This window comes from Vombatus ursinus, unplaced genomic scaffold, assembly GCF_900497805.2.
Source record: "Vombatus ursinus unplaced genomic scaffold, bare-nosed wombat genome assembly UNPS02014793.1, whole genome shotgun sequence".
NCBI classification, from domain to species: domain Eukaryota; kingdom Metazoa; phylum Chordata; class Mammalia; order Diprotodontia; family Vombatidae; genus Vombatus; species Vombatus ursinus.
This window is the reverse complement of record NW_020954571.1, coordinates 12,260,780-12,276,586: the sequence shown is the minus strand read 5'-3', so window position 1 is coordinate 12,276,586 and position 15,807 is coordinate 12,260,780. Positions and strand designations below refer to the sequence as shown.

The 15,807-nt window shown below is 45.1% G+C and overlaps 1 protein-coding gene across 1 annotated transcript in view; it reads right to left on the bottom strand.

Moving 5' to 3' along the window:
* Positions 1–11,926, bottom strand: part of FAM129B (family with sequence similarity 129 member B) — a 111,554-nt gene extending 99,628 nt beyond the window's left edge. Inside the window, exon 1 of the mRNA XM_027869419.1 lies at positions 11,661–11,926. Within this exon, the coding sequence (XP_027725220.1) occupies positions 11,661–11,715 (55 nt within the window). The 5' untranslated portion in view covers positions 11,716–11,926. The remainder of the gene's footprint in view (positions 1–11,660) is intronic.
* Positions 11,927–15,807: the final 3,881 nt, after the last annotated feature.

Genomic DNA, 15,807 nt, shown 5'->3' with positions numbered 1-15,807 from the left:
TCAGGATGGCTCTATTCTACTGAGGTCTTTCTTACTCCACTGTCTTACCATGATTTGGAGGCACTCCCAGGTTCCTGAAGAACACATGCTGGCAGAGCACAAATTCTGGGCGCTCCTACTAGATCAGAAAATCTTGAGTATGGGTCTGGTAAGCAAAGGGTCATAGATTCAGAGCTGGAAAGGACCTTTGGGGGTCATCTGGTCCAACCCTCTCACTTTACATTTGAGGAAACTGAGGCTCAGAGAGGTTGAGTGATTTGCCCAAGGACACATAGTGGCAGAACCAGAATTTGAATTTATGATTATATAAATTTTGTCAGAGGACCAGTGGGATTCAGAGGCACTCTTCATCATCAGGCTAGCTTTTGGTGGGGTAGAGAGATAGAGGCCTTGTTCAGCCACAGTTGTTCTCAATGTTTAGCTCTTAAACTGTATATCAACTGTTCAATCTGCACAGGTAGAAGGAGGGTCCATGCTGAGAAAACTATGGAACCTTGAAATATGAAATACTCATCCACTGAGGTCCAGCCCAAGTCCTTCCACCCCCTGATGACTTCGGGCCCCACTGTTCTCTCTCTCTTTTCTGTACTCCTCCTTCCTGTATTTTGAATACTACAGTTCAACCTTTCATTACTCTCTTATTGTTTTCTGGGTTAAGTGCCGTCTCCAAAGCTACACCATAAACTCCTGGAAGGCAAAAAGCCACGTCCTATACCTCTTTGTAAGGCCCACAGTGTGGGCATGTGGTAGGTGCTCAATACATACCTACCTGGTAACTGAATGGCTGGCTAGATCGGTGGTTTTCAAAGATTATCTCCCCCAATTTTTTCCTTGTTACATACATAATTTGCATGTTATTTCCTCCATTAGACTGTAAGCTCTTTAAAGGCAGGGACTTTCTTTATATTCCCAGAATTTAGCCCAGTGCCTGGCACATAAGAGATGCTTCATAAACGCTTGCTGACTTAACACGACTCAAAGAGTATTTAGGGCACATTAGTGGACCACAAGGTTCAGCCTCATCACACATTGTTTAGACCTTACACTTCCAATTACACGCTATCCTCCAATATCGTGTAAAAGAATAATACTGTGGGCAAAAAGAAGTATGAGAAACACTGTACACGATAATCTTTAAAGGTCCCTCCCACTTTAATGTTCTATGATCTCGGTCCTTTCATCTGGTTTCTGATTAGAAAGGTCTGAGCTATGAAATAAAGACTTATTATAGAATGTTGGAGCTGGAAAGGACCAACCCCTTCACTTTACAGATGAGGATTTTGATGTCCAGTGAAGTTAAGTAATTTGCTCCATATCACTCAGCTAGTTAGCTAATGGCACAGCCAGGACCAGAACCCAGATTTCTGATGTAATATATGCCTAACATAGTAAATGCTCAACAAATGTTTACTGAATATTGTTGAATCATCTGTTGAATCATCTCTGGGGTCTGGGAAGTTTTACAGGGAATAGCTACTCCTTTCCAAGTTGGGGGCAAAAAGGCAGATCAAAATAGAATTTTCCAATCTCCCTGGAATGAGCTGTGCTCATCCACCGTAGAGCCTACTGTTAGCAGATGATGAAATCACGTCCCAGAGACGAGAAGCAGCTTACCCAAAGTCACACTGTTAGTGACCCAGCCTAAGAGAATGTACCTTTGTAGGATGATGGGAACTTGAGGGAGGCATCACACCCTCAATCAGGGCAGAGTGCCAAGAACAAAAGGCAAAACCCAAGGTGAATTTTTCAAGGGCCAGAGGATATTTCTTTATCCTGTAAATCTCTTAAAAGACAACCCAATCACCAGTTTTGACTCAACACTCCTTCCCTCTCCCCATGCACACCCTGCCTTCTCCTCCAAGTTGTCAAAAGCACTGGAGGACAGAACCCTATCCTCAGATGTTAAGGTCCTGTGTATATATATGCTTAATCTGTTAAAATGCCTTACTATAAGTGTGTGATCAGGTCTGAATGGTTGGGTTCCAGCAAACTGTGAGTTCCTCTAGGGGCAGACACAGGGCTGATCTTTGTGCCCAAAACAGAGCCTAGCTCTGTGGGTGTTTTGTTTGTTTATTCGGTTTTTAAATTATACTCTTTGTATGCCCCACCTCTGGGCCTAGAGAACTAATCGTTCCCTCCCCCCTCCCCCTCTGCTTGCTGGCCACATCATCCTGATTTTTAGTTCTTCTGCTGTTTCCCAAGACAGAAAAACTAAAGCAGCAATTTTAAAATAAGCTGAGTGTCTGGGATCTGAGTATAAACGTCCACATCTCTGAAAACGTAAGAGGCATTCCACTCCAGGGTGGCTTTGCTTCCAAAGTCTTTAAAGGGCTTTATTAGAAATTCATTGAAGATTAGAATCATAGAATATTAGAATCAAAAGAATCACAGAATATAAGGCAAAGCTAGAACAGACATTAGAGATCATCAATATTAGGTTTGATAACTTTAAGGACAAGTGGAATACTTTTAGTTACCTTTAAACTACCTTTGAGGAATGTGAAATATTATCAGAGGGAAAAAAAATAACCCAGCATAAATTAAAGGCCTAAGTTCTCATCTAGTCACCGTCCTGCCACTAATTTACTGTGTGACTCTGGGCAAACCACTTGCCCTGAAACTTTAATTCTATTTCTTCACTTCTAAAATAATGGGATATATTTGATAAACCAAGAAGATCTGAGTTCAAATCCTCGCTGAGACACTTAGTGGGACTGTGACTGGGCAAGTCATTTAACATCTTAGAGCCTTCCTTCAGTTTCCTCATCTGTAAAATGATGGGGTTGGAGTCACTGGCCAATTAGGTCTCTTCCAGCTCTAAATCTATGATCCTGTTATTAGATGAGATCACTTCTAACACTAACCTTTTATAACTCTATGAGGAAATAAAATCTAGTAGAATGGGATCCCCATGTCTGGAGCAAAACACCTGAAGAGGGAATCTGGGATGTGTTGGGGGGGACAATGAATTGATCAGTATGGCCGGAGGGAAGAAAATTAGAACTTTCTCATGTCCCACCACCATTTTTTCCTTTTGTGTAACAGGGGCCTGCATGCTGAGGGGAAGGAGGGAGAGGTAGAGGAAGGGCACAAAAGGAGGGAACAGTCCAAAAGCAAACCCTACCTAGTGTAGTGGCACACCCCTGAAATTTCTGTTACCAGGAAGCTGAGGCTGGTAGGCCATTTGAGCTAGAGAGTTCTGAGCTACAGTAGGGCTAAAGTGATTGAGTGTCTTCACTAAGTCCAGCCCCAAGATGGTGGGGGTGGGGTGTGAGGTGTGGGGAGGACACCTGACCACCAGGATGCCTAAGGAGGATGGCCCAGGTCGGAAACAGAGCAGGTCAAAGCTTCTAGGCCAGTTATCGTTGATGTCTTGTGATGTCAATGCCACCTGCAGTAGAATGGCTGCCGTACTTCTAGGCTGGATGAGACAGAGAGAGCTAATCACTGACAAAAATCAAAACCAAAAGAGAAGGGGTCCAAAGACTGTTAATCAGTCAACAAGTACTTATTAAGTGCTTATAGTGTGCCAGGCACTGTGCTAAGCACTGGATGGCTTAAAACCAGGTCCATGTGGGAAAGGCTACTTTGTTGAGAAAGGAACAGTTCTGTTGGGTTTACAGAAAATCAGATCCTTCACCAATATCACCATCAGCCCACCCTCCCAGCCCCCAACCTGCCTTTTCCATACACACCTCCCTCACCAGTAGCGGGCCTGACACAGACTGTTCAGGCAGGAAGAGACAAGCTAGGACATTCCAAAGAAAGAACCCACAGCCAAGCCACAGAGCCCAGAACAGAACCTGGGGGAGGCGGGGGCATAGCCCTTTCTAAAAAACCTTCAGTGGCTTTTTGTTCCCTACTTGATCCTTAAATCTCAGCTCCTCAACCTGGCATTCAAAGTCCTCCATTATCTGGCTCCAACTTACCTCCTACTACAACCCTATGAGAAACTTCTGCTCCAGCCAGATGAGTCTGCTCACTGTCCTCTTAATGCCTCTCGAATCATTTTCCTCCCTTTGTTCTGGCCGTTTCCTCTACTTAGAATGCTCTTCCCTCTAGGAAGGCAGTCCATCCTTCAAGGCCCAGCTCATTTCTGACCTCCTCAATGCAATCTTTCCCAACAGCCTCAGCCCACAGGGAGATCTCCCTCCACACTCCTACAATGCTCAAGTGTGTTGCCCTACATACAAATGAGCCACCATCACAAAATGTTTCCTATTGTTAGTTGTCTTTTTTCACGTCTATATGTTTTCTCTCCAATACAACCATAAGCTCCAAAGAGACCATATCTATTTAATAATGGTAGCTGACATTCATGTACCACTCTAAGGTTTATAGGGCTCTATAGCCATCTAAATGGATCCTCATAATAACTTTGTGAAAGGCATTATCACCCCCATTTTACAGATGAGGAAACTGAGGTTTAGAGAAGTTAAGTGAGTTACCCAGGGTTGCATGGTTAGTAAGTATTCTCTATGAGATTACCTAACAGCTACTCTGTATATATCCGGTATGTATCTTGTTATTTACATGTGGTCTCTGCCATTAGACTATAAGCTCCTTAAGGGAAGGGGCTATTTTTAGCTTTCTTTGCATTCCAAGGCTTGGCACAGTGCCGGGCACATAGGAATTGCTTAATAAATGCTTGCTGACTGATTACCAGAGGTATAATTCCCACCCAGTCCTCTCCTGGCTCCAGGTCCAGAGCATGGTTCTTACTGCCCCTTTATCTAATCATTTTACAGAAGAAGAAAACAAAGCCTAATGACTCATATAAACAAACACGACTAATTAATGTCGGGACTAGCTATTTGATCTTCTAGTTCCTTGCCTAGTGCTTCTTTCACAAGAGCGGACTGCTCATAGTAGGTAGGTGTTCAGTGATAACAGGTGACTGAGCTCTCCACCAACCCAAGCGCTGCCTGCAGATGAGCTCCAGTTTGGGGTTCTTTTTGTCCTTCTTCCCCAAAGATTCCTGCTTGACCGGAGAAAGGCCATGCTTTAGCTCAGCGCCTCCAGCTGTCCACCACCTTCCCCTACAGACTCCATCCCAGGTATATACAATTTAGTGACTTGCTCAAGGTCACACAAAACAAGAGCATGAAAAAAAATAATGGAAATAACTGTAACTCCAACCTTAAAATTGATAGATATCGTTGGATGATAGATATTGCTTAAGGCAAGTAGATCAATGTGGCTATTATGTGTAGAACATAAGGTAGTGCAAGTTGACTGTGCTTTTATTTTTTGTCCTCTTTATTGATATCTTTGATTTTGTACATCACCTTCATTTCCCAAGATATCGCTTCCTCTACTCACTAGGAGACAGAGACAGAGAGAGAGAAACAGAGACAGAGAGAGAGAGAGAGAGAAACAGAGAAAGAGAGACAGAGAGAGACAAAGAGGAGAGAAAAAGAGAGAGGAGAGACAGACAGACAGAGATAGTTAAACAAAACTAACACGTCAACCAAGTCTGACGGTGTATGCACTGTTCCAAACCCATTGCCCCCCTACCTCTGGAAAGAAGGAAAGGAGGAATATTCTTAGATCTCTTCACTGAGGTCAAGTTAGGGCATTATAATTACACATAGGTTAGATTTTCTATATTATGCTGGACATGTCTTGGGCAGTCAACTCTTATTTGTCCTGCTAAGCCAGCTAGCTACCAAGCATCACCAGCAGCCCATTAGATTAAGAAGACATACACTTACCATCCAAATAAAGAGATTGGATGTTTCCTGCCTGTAAAAGTCTCCTCTTTGGGACAATACCCATTCTTTGACTACAGGATACAACAGTTCTGAACCATGGTGGGAGCAGTTAGGATTCCGGGATCACAGATCTGGAATTGGAAGAGGCTTCATGGGCTATCTAGTTTTACCGATGACTTAGCACAGTGCTTGGCACACAGTAAGTGCTTAATAAATGCTTGTTGACTTGTTGACTTACAGAAGAGAATATTGAGGCCTAGGGAGGTTAAGTAACTTGCCCATAGTCACATAGATAGTGTCAGAGGTGGGATTAGAGCCTAGGTCCTCTGGCTCTTAAGTCAGTGCTCTTTCTAATCATTTCCTACAAGGCTTTGGAGTCTGAAGGTTGTGGGTTCAAGGCCTGACCCTGACCCTGACACACACTAGCTTTGTGACTGAGTAAGTCATGTAGCTTCAAACTGTTTTGGACACTTCTCTAAGACTCTAAGTTGCAGAGGAGATACCAACCTGCATTTCTGGAGGGAGTTCCCTCATCAGGGAGTTCCCTCATCAGAGACTTCCCGATACCCGTGTGAAATCACAGGTGCAGATCCTACTGCTATCCTCAGCTCTGCCTGTGAAGCTCAGGCTCTTCCTATTCACTGTATCACTGCTGACCTGGCTCATGCAGCATACTTGCTTAGAAAGAGGTTCACGTTTTCTAATCAGCAGATCATTCCTCCCCTCTTTCTGAGAGTCCAATGATTTAATATCACTCACAGAGCACACTTGCCCTAGGTGCATCTGGGATTTCCAGACACACATACTTATGGGTAGCATTTATTGATGAGAGGTGTTGCCTATGTTTCCAATTTTCCTCCCCTAGGGTCCTGAGCCACCACCATTCCATTTCTCTTCTCTCCACCCTCCTCTAAGATCTTTAGCCCTGATTCTAGGATTCCATGAGTAGCAACTACTTAACTAGCCACACCTGCATGGTGTTAAACCCCTGGCATCTGCCCTAATCCTTCCCTAAAGCTGTGCCCACCCCATTCTACAGAAACCCTTCTTCCTCTAGTCAGGGAAGTAGAAGGGTTGTGTGGGGGGGGGGCATCTAAAATGTTGCTCAGGAATTTCTGAAACCACAGGATGATGCTAGAGGAGACCCGAGGTTAAATGAGTCACGAGTGGAGGGGGAAGGGGAGGAGGCTGTTCAGAAGGAGAATGGCACTGGTCAAAGGGAGATTGTTCATGAGTTTCAGACATGAGTAATAAGGGGAGTGATGTATTTGTGCAACCTATACAAGAGCTTTTGACACATGATGGTCTGTTCCCTCCCCCTTTCCCACTCAGCCCCTGCAGGCCTGTCTTTTTATCTTCCACAGCCTGCCTTGGGCCTGGCATCTACCCAGGCATAGCACCCAACTGAGCAGGCATCAGTTAGGAGATGAAATTGCCCCTCTCTCCTTCAGATTCAGGGTCTCAGTTATGACGTGAAGGTCCCCAGACATACTTTGTGCGGTCAAGGCTGGAGCTGTGAAGGGGAGGGACTGGATGATTACAAATCCTTCAATATGTTCCCAATGCAGCTGTACGTTTGGGAGGTCAAAGTCGGTCAGCTTTAGCAATGCCTTTTTCAAGGATAAATCCCTTAATACTCTCCTCTTCCTTCAGTACAACAGTCTCATTTGGCTTGGCTCCAAATCAATTTTGCTCACTGTGCAGGGTGCCTTGGTTAAGTTGAATTAAGTTTTTCTGAGTTGGGGGGGAGTAGGGGAGGGGATGTGGGAATAAGAAAGATGGTGTCTCTGGCAATTAAATTGACTAGACAAAAAAAAAATTAAAAGACTATTATAGCCCTAAAATATCTGACTAATTAAAGATTCCCTTCTAAAAAAGGTATTATTAAGAGGTAGATTTCAACTCAATTTCACATTTAATGAGCACCTACTATGTGCAAGGCTCAGTGATGATTCAGATCCTTTCCTTCTTAACTCTGTGTTACGTAAACCACATGCATCCTAGCTCTCATATCCAGCAAGACGGATACTGCAACTCTGGTTTTGTGGGGGGAATTGTACTGTAAAGTACGGGTTTTAAATTTTTTTAAAACATAGACCCCTTTGGCCATCTGGTGAAGCCCGTGGACCACTTCTCAGAATAATGTTTTTAAATATATAAAATAAAATATGGAGAATTATAAATGAAACCAATTATGCTGAAAAAGTTATCAAAGTATTTTTTTAAAGTTCATGGACCAAAGGTTTAGAAGTTCTTTTATTGAACACAGAATAGTACAGAAATGTGTGATTCCCATGTGCTTGAAAGCAAATACAAATGCCTCCCCAATAGAAGGTAAGTTCCTTGAAGGCAGAAACTATCTCACTTTTGTACTTTGTATCCCCAGCATTTAGCACAGAGACTGACAGACGGGAGGTTTTTTTTAATAAATGCTTGATGACTTACTGGTCCTACCCCTACATCCACACCCACACTACCAAACAGACCTCTACAGTATGACAATGCTATGTGACAGAAGCAATACCACACAAAATTAAGATGGTATCAATATCTGGGCATGGATGGTGAAGCCTCCATCATAAGGCAAATGCCCAAACCACACTCTTCTGGCCTCACTACACCCATTGAACAGTCCATTGGGTATCACTTCCTGTTCATTGCGGTTTCCTGGTCCTAAGTGAGTTGAAAGTTAGACACCCACATATCTCTGGGGTAGTATAAACATGAAGCTAAAAACCACAGGCCCCCTTTACCTCAAGTGAGATCTGTGGACAATCCCACAGTTACAAACTTTTTTTTAAAGACAAAATTTTTTTTAATCTAAAACTTTTTATACTTTGAAGTATCAAAGATGCATCAGCATCTAACACTTATTAATCATCTACAACATTGTCTCTACCTACATTCCCTCACCAACCATGGCCCAACTGACTTGAAGGGATCATAAGGTACAATCATACAATCTTAGTCAGAAAATGCATTAAAGTCTCCATAGCCCAACCTTCTTTGGATCTTCCAGTAATGGGGAACTCATTACCTTGCAAGGTAGTTCATATTCTATTTTAGACAGTTCTGTTGGACAACCCTTCCTTCTATTGAGCCAAAATATTTCTGTTACTTTCATTCATTGGCTCTACTTCTGCCTTCTAATGCTATACAGAATAAGTCTGTTTTCTCTTACACAAGACTGCCTTGAATAGCAATGATCCTCACTACCACCACTATGTAGACAGTTTGCTTGGTCCAGAAGCTGCAGGAACATACAGCTCCTACTTGTCCTGAGGTTCTTTTTTTTTTTTTTTTTAGGTATCAGCTACAGACTTCCTATGCTAGACTGTCCAAGAAAATACAGACAAGTGACCGTTCTCAGAGCTCTATAGTATAATACAAGTTAAAAGCTGGGCTGCTATCCCTGAAGACAAGTCTTGGGAATACCAACATCAAGAGTCTTATGTTGCTATGGAGGTTGAAATGCCAGCTTTTGGGGGGAGGGGTAAGGGAGAGGATGGAGAGCTAGGGAGAGCTTGGGAGACCCACACTTTGTAGGAGTGGTAGCTTCACCTAGTTCCATGATCCTTAAAGAGGGATCAGGTCTGCCATTTACCCCACATGGATACTGGTGGGCAAGCAAGTTGATGCTTGCAAGATGCTTTGAAATTCATGGATGAAAGGGACTGAATAAACAAAACATTATCAACAGTTTGAAAGCTCCTGACCTTTGCCAGGACTTGCCACCTGGCTTTCACCTGCTCTAAGGTTTATGGGGTGGGGGGAACCTACCCTAGGAAACCAAATTTCAGGATAACAAATATTGTTCTAGCATCTGTGAGAAGGGATGCTCCTAAAGGTGACTTTTTAAAGGGCTGGAAAAGGAGGTACTACAAAAGGTTTCTGCAAATTTCATTGTCAAAATGAAAGTGTCCCCAAAGGAGAAGGAAGGAGAGAGGCAGAGCCTATGGGATTTCTTCCTAAAGGGATGAAATGATCCCTTGTCTGTGGAAGAAGCATTTCCAAGGCTGCTCAGGTCAGTGGGAGGTTAAGGCATTAGATCCTATATTTCCCTAGCCCCTTTCAGACTTCGGCCCCAGGTGGGGCTGGACCAGGAATTTAAGGCATTTGAAGGAGGGTTATTAACAGTGCTGAAGAAAAGCAGGCCCTTGGAGAAGGCATCCCTACACTCCACCCTGGTTTCAGCAAAGCATATTCAACTGGTGTCATGGGGGGATGGGGAGGGCAGGACATGGGGTAGGGGGACAGAGAGTAGGTAAGAGCTAGAGATCAACCCTCTCTTTTCTCTACACCTCCTCAGGACAGGCTCTGTATAAACAGGTCTCAACAGAGCTGGACCTCAACAAAAGTGTCATCAGCTTGGACAGAAGCAGGGTCTTGGGAATAATACCTCTGTTTTCTATTTCCTAGAGACTTGTTCATACCTCCTCTGTGGCACTATCATTTTCTGTCTGGTATCATACAATTCATCTCCTCCAGGTTTCTTGAGAGACCTTAGGATAGTAGGCACACATGGTAGGAATTTTGTAAATAATTTATTGAAGGAAAGTTAAATACTATGGGCCGGGGTACTAGGAAATGCATTTATAATAAATAAGCAAAAAGTATATATAGTAGATTAGCAAAAAGCACCTACACTGGAATTTCTAAGGGGTTCTGCTTGGATGGTGTCTGTCCCACATTCCAGTCCCCTGAGTATGTGTTCCGGACTCTCAGAAAATCTGGGGACTGGAATGTTAGACAGCCTTCAGCCCTCCAAAGGCCCCAAACTAGCTTCCACCTTACAGTGGCACCACAAAGCACCCTGCAGTATGCTTCACCATGCCCTCATTCCTCTTTAATGCTTTTGAGCAATGGAGAAGACTCATCTATGGGAGCAAAGACACAGTAGCTAACACTCATTTACCCTATTTCCCCATCCTTACGCTCTAGGAGTCTTAGCTGGGGGAGTCAGGAGTATTTGTGAAGACCCAAATATAGGTTGAGTCCAGGGCTCGTCTAAGAGGAGTGACCTGTAAGATCACTGTACCAACATTTACTGAACATCTACTATAAATGTCCAGTCCCGTGCTAGGCTCTGAAAAGGACAGCGATTTATCAGACCACAGCTCCCAGGAACGAGGGCTGGAAGTGGTCAAGGAAGGCTCCAGGAAGGAGATGGGACTTGCCGCTAAGCAGGAGGAGGGGCAGGAATGAAGAAGCATGGCAGAGTTAAATGGAACTGTGAGACTAGGATGACTGTCCAGCCCTGCTGACCGTTATTAAAAAGTATGTTACCCGAAACCTCAATGGAGCTGCTCTGGGACCCTTCTGCAGTGCGTGACTGCAAAAAGTTTGCCAGAGAGCTTCCCAAACCCCTAGCAGCTTCAAAGATAGAGGGCAAAGAGCAGAAGGCATTCTTTAAGTGCAAATGGGCAAGAGAGGAAGACTGAAGGAGGGAGGTGGTGGCACTCAGACGGGGCGAGTAAAGGCTGGTAGGAATCACCAATCTCCTCCCACGAGCCAGCAAGCGTCTGGAGCCTACAAGAAGGGAAGAGCTGAAGTCGAAGCTGGGCCTGAATCCCAGCCACCGACCCAGAAGGCACACACCCGGAGATCAAATAGCAGGACGGGGCACCCAGGGGATGGGGCCAGCCTTAACTCTGCCCCACTCGAGACTAAGCGCTCACACTGGAGGAAGCACCCGGTCCCCGCTCTCGAAGCGAGCCTCCTCTTCTTTTCCGAGCCCGGGAGCCGAGCGGAGGCAGGGGGGGGGGGGGGGAGCCACAGGGCGGGAGAGTGGGGAGGGGAGGATGGGAAGGGACGCGGAGCGGAAACCCGGCTAGGGCTGCGGGCCCCCTCGGGCGGGGAGTCAAGAACGCAGGAGGGGAGTCCGGCCTCCATGCAGTACGGGGAACCACCCGATGGAAGCCCAGGCAGACGGCGCAGCGCACTCACCTGCGATGTATTGGCGCCGGCTGTCGTCCAGGTGCGTGGACAGCACGTCCCCCATGGCGGAGACAGAAGGGACCCGCGCAGCCTCCTGGTGCAGCCCCCAGACGCTGACCCCAGCCAACCAAGCCCGGGGCCGAGCTCGCCTCCTGCGCGCCGCGGTCTCAGAGTCCGGTGGCTCTCTCCATAGACTGGGCAATGTCCAGTGTCCAGCGTCCGCCTCCGCCGCCTCCTGCCAGCCCAGGGAAGCCGAGGTGCCTCGGCCGAGAGAAGCTGGTTCGGGTCGGACCCCGCCCCGCGGCCGACACGCCCTCGGCCGGCCCGGGCCCACCCCTTGAGCCCAGGGGCGGGGCTTTGCCTTTTTCTTTGAGACAGACTGGGCTGGGAAGGAGGGGAGAGCAGAGTGAGAGCTACTGAGCAGGGCCAGTTCCTCCAGCCCAGAGTCTGGTATTTCCCGCATTCCCCAAGTTGCGGAAAGGGGGGCGGTGATGCTGGAGGGTGAAGGATATTCAAGTCCTCGGGGTGGGGGGGGCAGGCCTGGGCCTGGGCCTGGGCCCCAGTTCCATATCCCTTCAGGGGTTGTTCATCAGTAACAATTCCAACACCACTAGCTGGCATGTATAGCACCCAAGTTGTCAGATTGGGCTGGAGGGGTGGGGGACAGAGAGAACTGCCAACCCTAACAGAGAGGCTTCTGGGAGGGGCGTCTGCCCACCCAGCCTGTTAAGGTCACTCCCTTGGGTGAGATTTTCCCATCCCCAAAACAGGCAGTGTTAGGGAGGAGAAGCAGATTTTTCAAATTTATTTTAAAAAATTTGTATAGACTTCCCTTCACCTGAGTATACGACATCCTCCCTCTGAGCTTGCTTGTGCCTCACCCACTGCTCAGAAGCACCTCGGCCTTTATCCTTCTAGATTCCCAAGGTGTGTCTGTCTTACAAAACTCTCCAGGGGCATCAGAGAGAAGCAGGGAGTGCCCAGGAGGAAGGTGTGGCTAGAACACCCAGCAGGTTGTAGAACTCTGGCACCAAGCTGCCACCTTTGTCTGAGCTCAAGGTAAACCATTTCTTACTGGGCTGATTTGGGCAGTTTATGTGGGAGGGAGGATCTGGAATAGAGTTGAAATGTCAATGAAAATGACCTCGTGTATAACTGAAATCCAATTGCTTGCCTTCTCAAGGAGGGGGGAGGGGCAGGAGAGGGAGATCACTTGAAAATCAACATTTTTAAAAAGATTGTTAAATTTTTTCTTACATGTAATTGAGAACTAGTTAACAAAATAAATAAAAATAATTTTTAAAAAGAAATGGCAATGAAGAGTCAGTTTGGAATGGCAATATATTAGGGAAAAGAGGGGTAACCTGGTGGGTCCTGGCTCAGGGCACTTTTTCTTTTCCAATATAAGGATGTATGGATAGGTTGTGATCTGTTCCTTTGGAGAGAGTACACATCTTGATGAGATCATTAAACTATTGGAATATTCTAATGTTTCCATGCAGGTGTGTACAGTGGTTTCCAGTCTTCAAAGTACCTTCACATACATTATCTTATTTGAGTTTTACCCAGCTCTTCAAAATATGTAGGGCAGATGGTGCTATTATTTTAAAAATGAGGAAACTGAGGCTCAGGAACAGGAAATAGCTTGCCAAAGGTCACAGGTGGTCAGCCGTAGAATGGGAAAGGACCTTGAGGTCATCTACTCCAACAGGCATCTGAAACGTTGATAACATCCCAAAGTGACCATCCAGCCCAAGTTTGAAGCTCTCCAGGGACAGGGAACCCACTGCCTGCTAATGTAACCCACTATACTTTGGAACATCTCAAATTGTTTAAAAGTTTTCTTGGCAGAGCTAGGATTCAAACCCAGGTCTTTTGAATCCTAGCCCAGTGATGTTGTCATTAGATCACCTTTAAACAAGCTTGGCATTCCTCAGGCCAGGGTATTTCAAAGCTTCGTCTGCCCTTCTTCTCTCCACAACTAAGTTCCCCTATTTTAGGGGCTCAGGGAATTTTAAAATTGAGTTGAACAATTGAGGGCTTAGAATAAATATTTTCCCATAAGTATAAAGCCCCTAACCCTGAGTGTTAGATTCATAGATATCTATCCTTCTCCCAGCAAGTCACACAACACAGTCCAGTCAGAGGGCTAGCTAGCCCCACAAAGAGTTCCTAAAAAGGAAGGAAGGATTCTTTAAAATTTGCAATACGGGTTCTCAAGTGTGGCATGTAAGTGTTCTCTGAGCAGTTCTGGGTTGGCCCTGCAAGAAAATAAATTAGTACCAGGTAAACCAGGCAGAAGGGTCAGAAGTGATGGGAGCCTGCAGGGTGAGGTATAGGGGGTAGAGGTACAGTGGAAAGAGCAGTGGACTCTTGAGAGTCACCAGACCTGGGCTTACGCTGTGGCTCTGCTGGTTATTCCTGGCATGATGTTAAACAAGTCCTGTAACCTTTGTTATCCCCAGTTTCCCTCTCTTGTAAGTTAGTTTTAGGGCAGGTGAGTGACAAAGTAGATAGAGTGCTGGGCCTGGAATCAGGATGACTTGTCTTTCTGAGTTCAAATCTGACCTCAGACACTTACTAGCTGTGTGATCCCGGGCAAGTCACTTAACCTTATTTGCCTCAGTTTCCTCATCTGTAAAATGAGCTGGAGAAGGAAATGGCAAACCACTCCAATATCTTTGCCAATAAAACCCCAAATGGGGTCACCAAGAGTGGCACACTACTGAAAAGTGACTGAACAATAACTGGATGCATATGGTATATAAAGGAAGGGTTATTGTTTTCTTCATATGTAAAAGATGGAATATTTATTGCTAACCATGGGGGTCCAAGAGACTCTCCATCCTTTCTCAAGTTCCACGGTTCCAGCTACCATCATTCTAAAGAAATTCTCTATTTCCATGTAACTATCCAGACCTTTACCTGGTTCAATACAAAATGCTATCAACAATGGAAACTGAAGTTGGAGAAGAGCTCATACTAGTCTCCTTTATTTTGTTCTTTAACAAGGTTATCTTTACCAGAAATCAATGGTAGCTAATACAAGGTTAGCCTTGGGGTGGAGTACTTCCACCCATCCATCAGAGATAGCGGCCAACTCCTTCATCCCCAGCCCTATAATCTCTAGGGAAGCTGACCATGCATTCATTCATTCAATATTTATTGACCATATTTTGTGCTAGAAAGGCACTTTGTGGATGTAAGACACACTCTCTGCCCTCATGGAATTTATAAACTAGTAGAAGAGATAGGAATTGTATGCAAAAAAAAAATATGCAATACCAAGCAGGATATTCTGTCATTTGAGTATAGGTCACATGAGCACTATAGGAATTCAGAGGAAGGAGAAATACCAACAAATCATGTTTCTGCAGTGATATAAAATGTATAAAATGCTTTTCTCACAGCAACCCTTTGAGAAATATAGCACAAGGATTATCATACTCATTTTGTAGATAGGGAAAACGAGGCTCAGAAAGAGGATGTGACTTGCCTCTTGTCACATAGCAAGTAAGTATCATAAGCAGCATTCAAACCTAGGTCTCCTTGATCCAGCATTTCTTCCACTTCACCACCCTGCTTTAGGAGAGACCACTGAGGGCACATGGTGGTTGGTTGGGAGGAAGCTTCAGAGATGAGGAGATATTTTAAACTGAGGGCAGAGATAAAAGATGGTGACTGTAGGTGGCAGAGATGGTGAAAGGAACAAGAAAAAGGCATTTTCAGGAAGGGGATGGTGAATAAGTCAGTTTGACCCAAGAGAAGGACTTGTGTCAGATAAGATCGAAAAAGGTCCATATGTGGAGGGCTTTGAACACCAGGCTAAGAAGTTTGGATGCTATTCAGTAGGCAATGGGGAAGGTTGTGAATTTCTAAAAAAACAAAAAACCACTTCTCAATTTTCTTTCACTTAAAAAAAAATGTCATACAGCACTTTTAGAATGGGAGGCACTCAGGAAATGAAGCATAGACAGAGGCTCTCTATTCCAGGAGATGGGGGAAAATATTGTCCTAGCTCCTAGGTTTCTATGAAAAGCAGCTTCTCCCTTTTCTTTACCCCTAGTGCTCTCCCTTCCACTCTTGCTCCTTTATGTCATGGTAGGGAGGGTTTTTTGGGTGGAGTGAACAAGGTGCCCAGAGAAGAGGGAAAAAG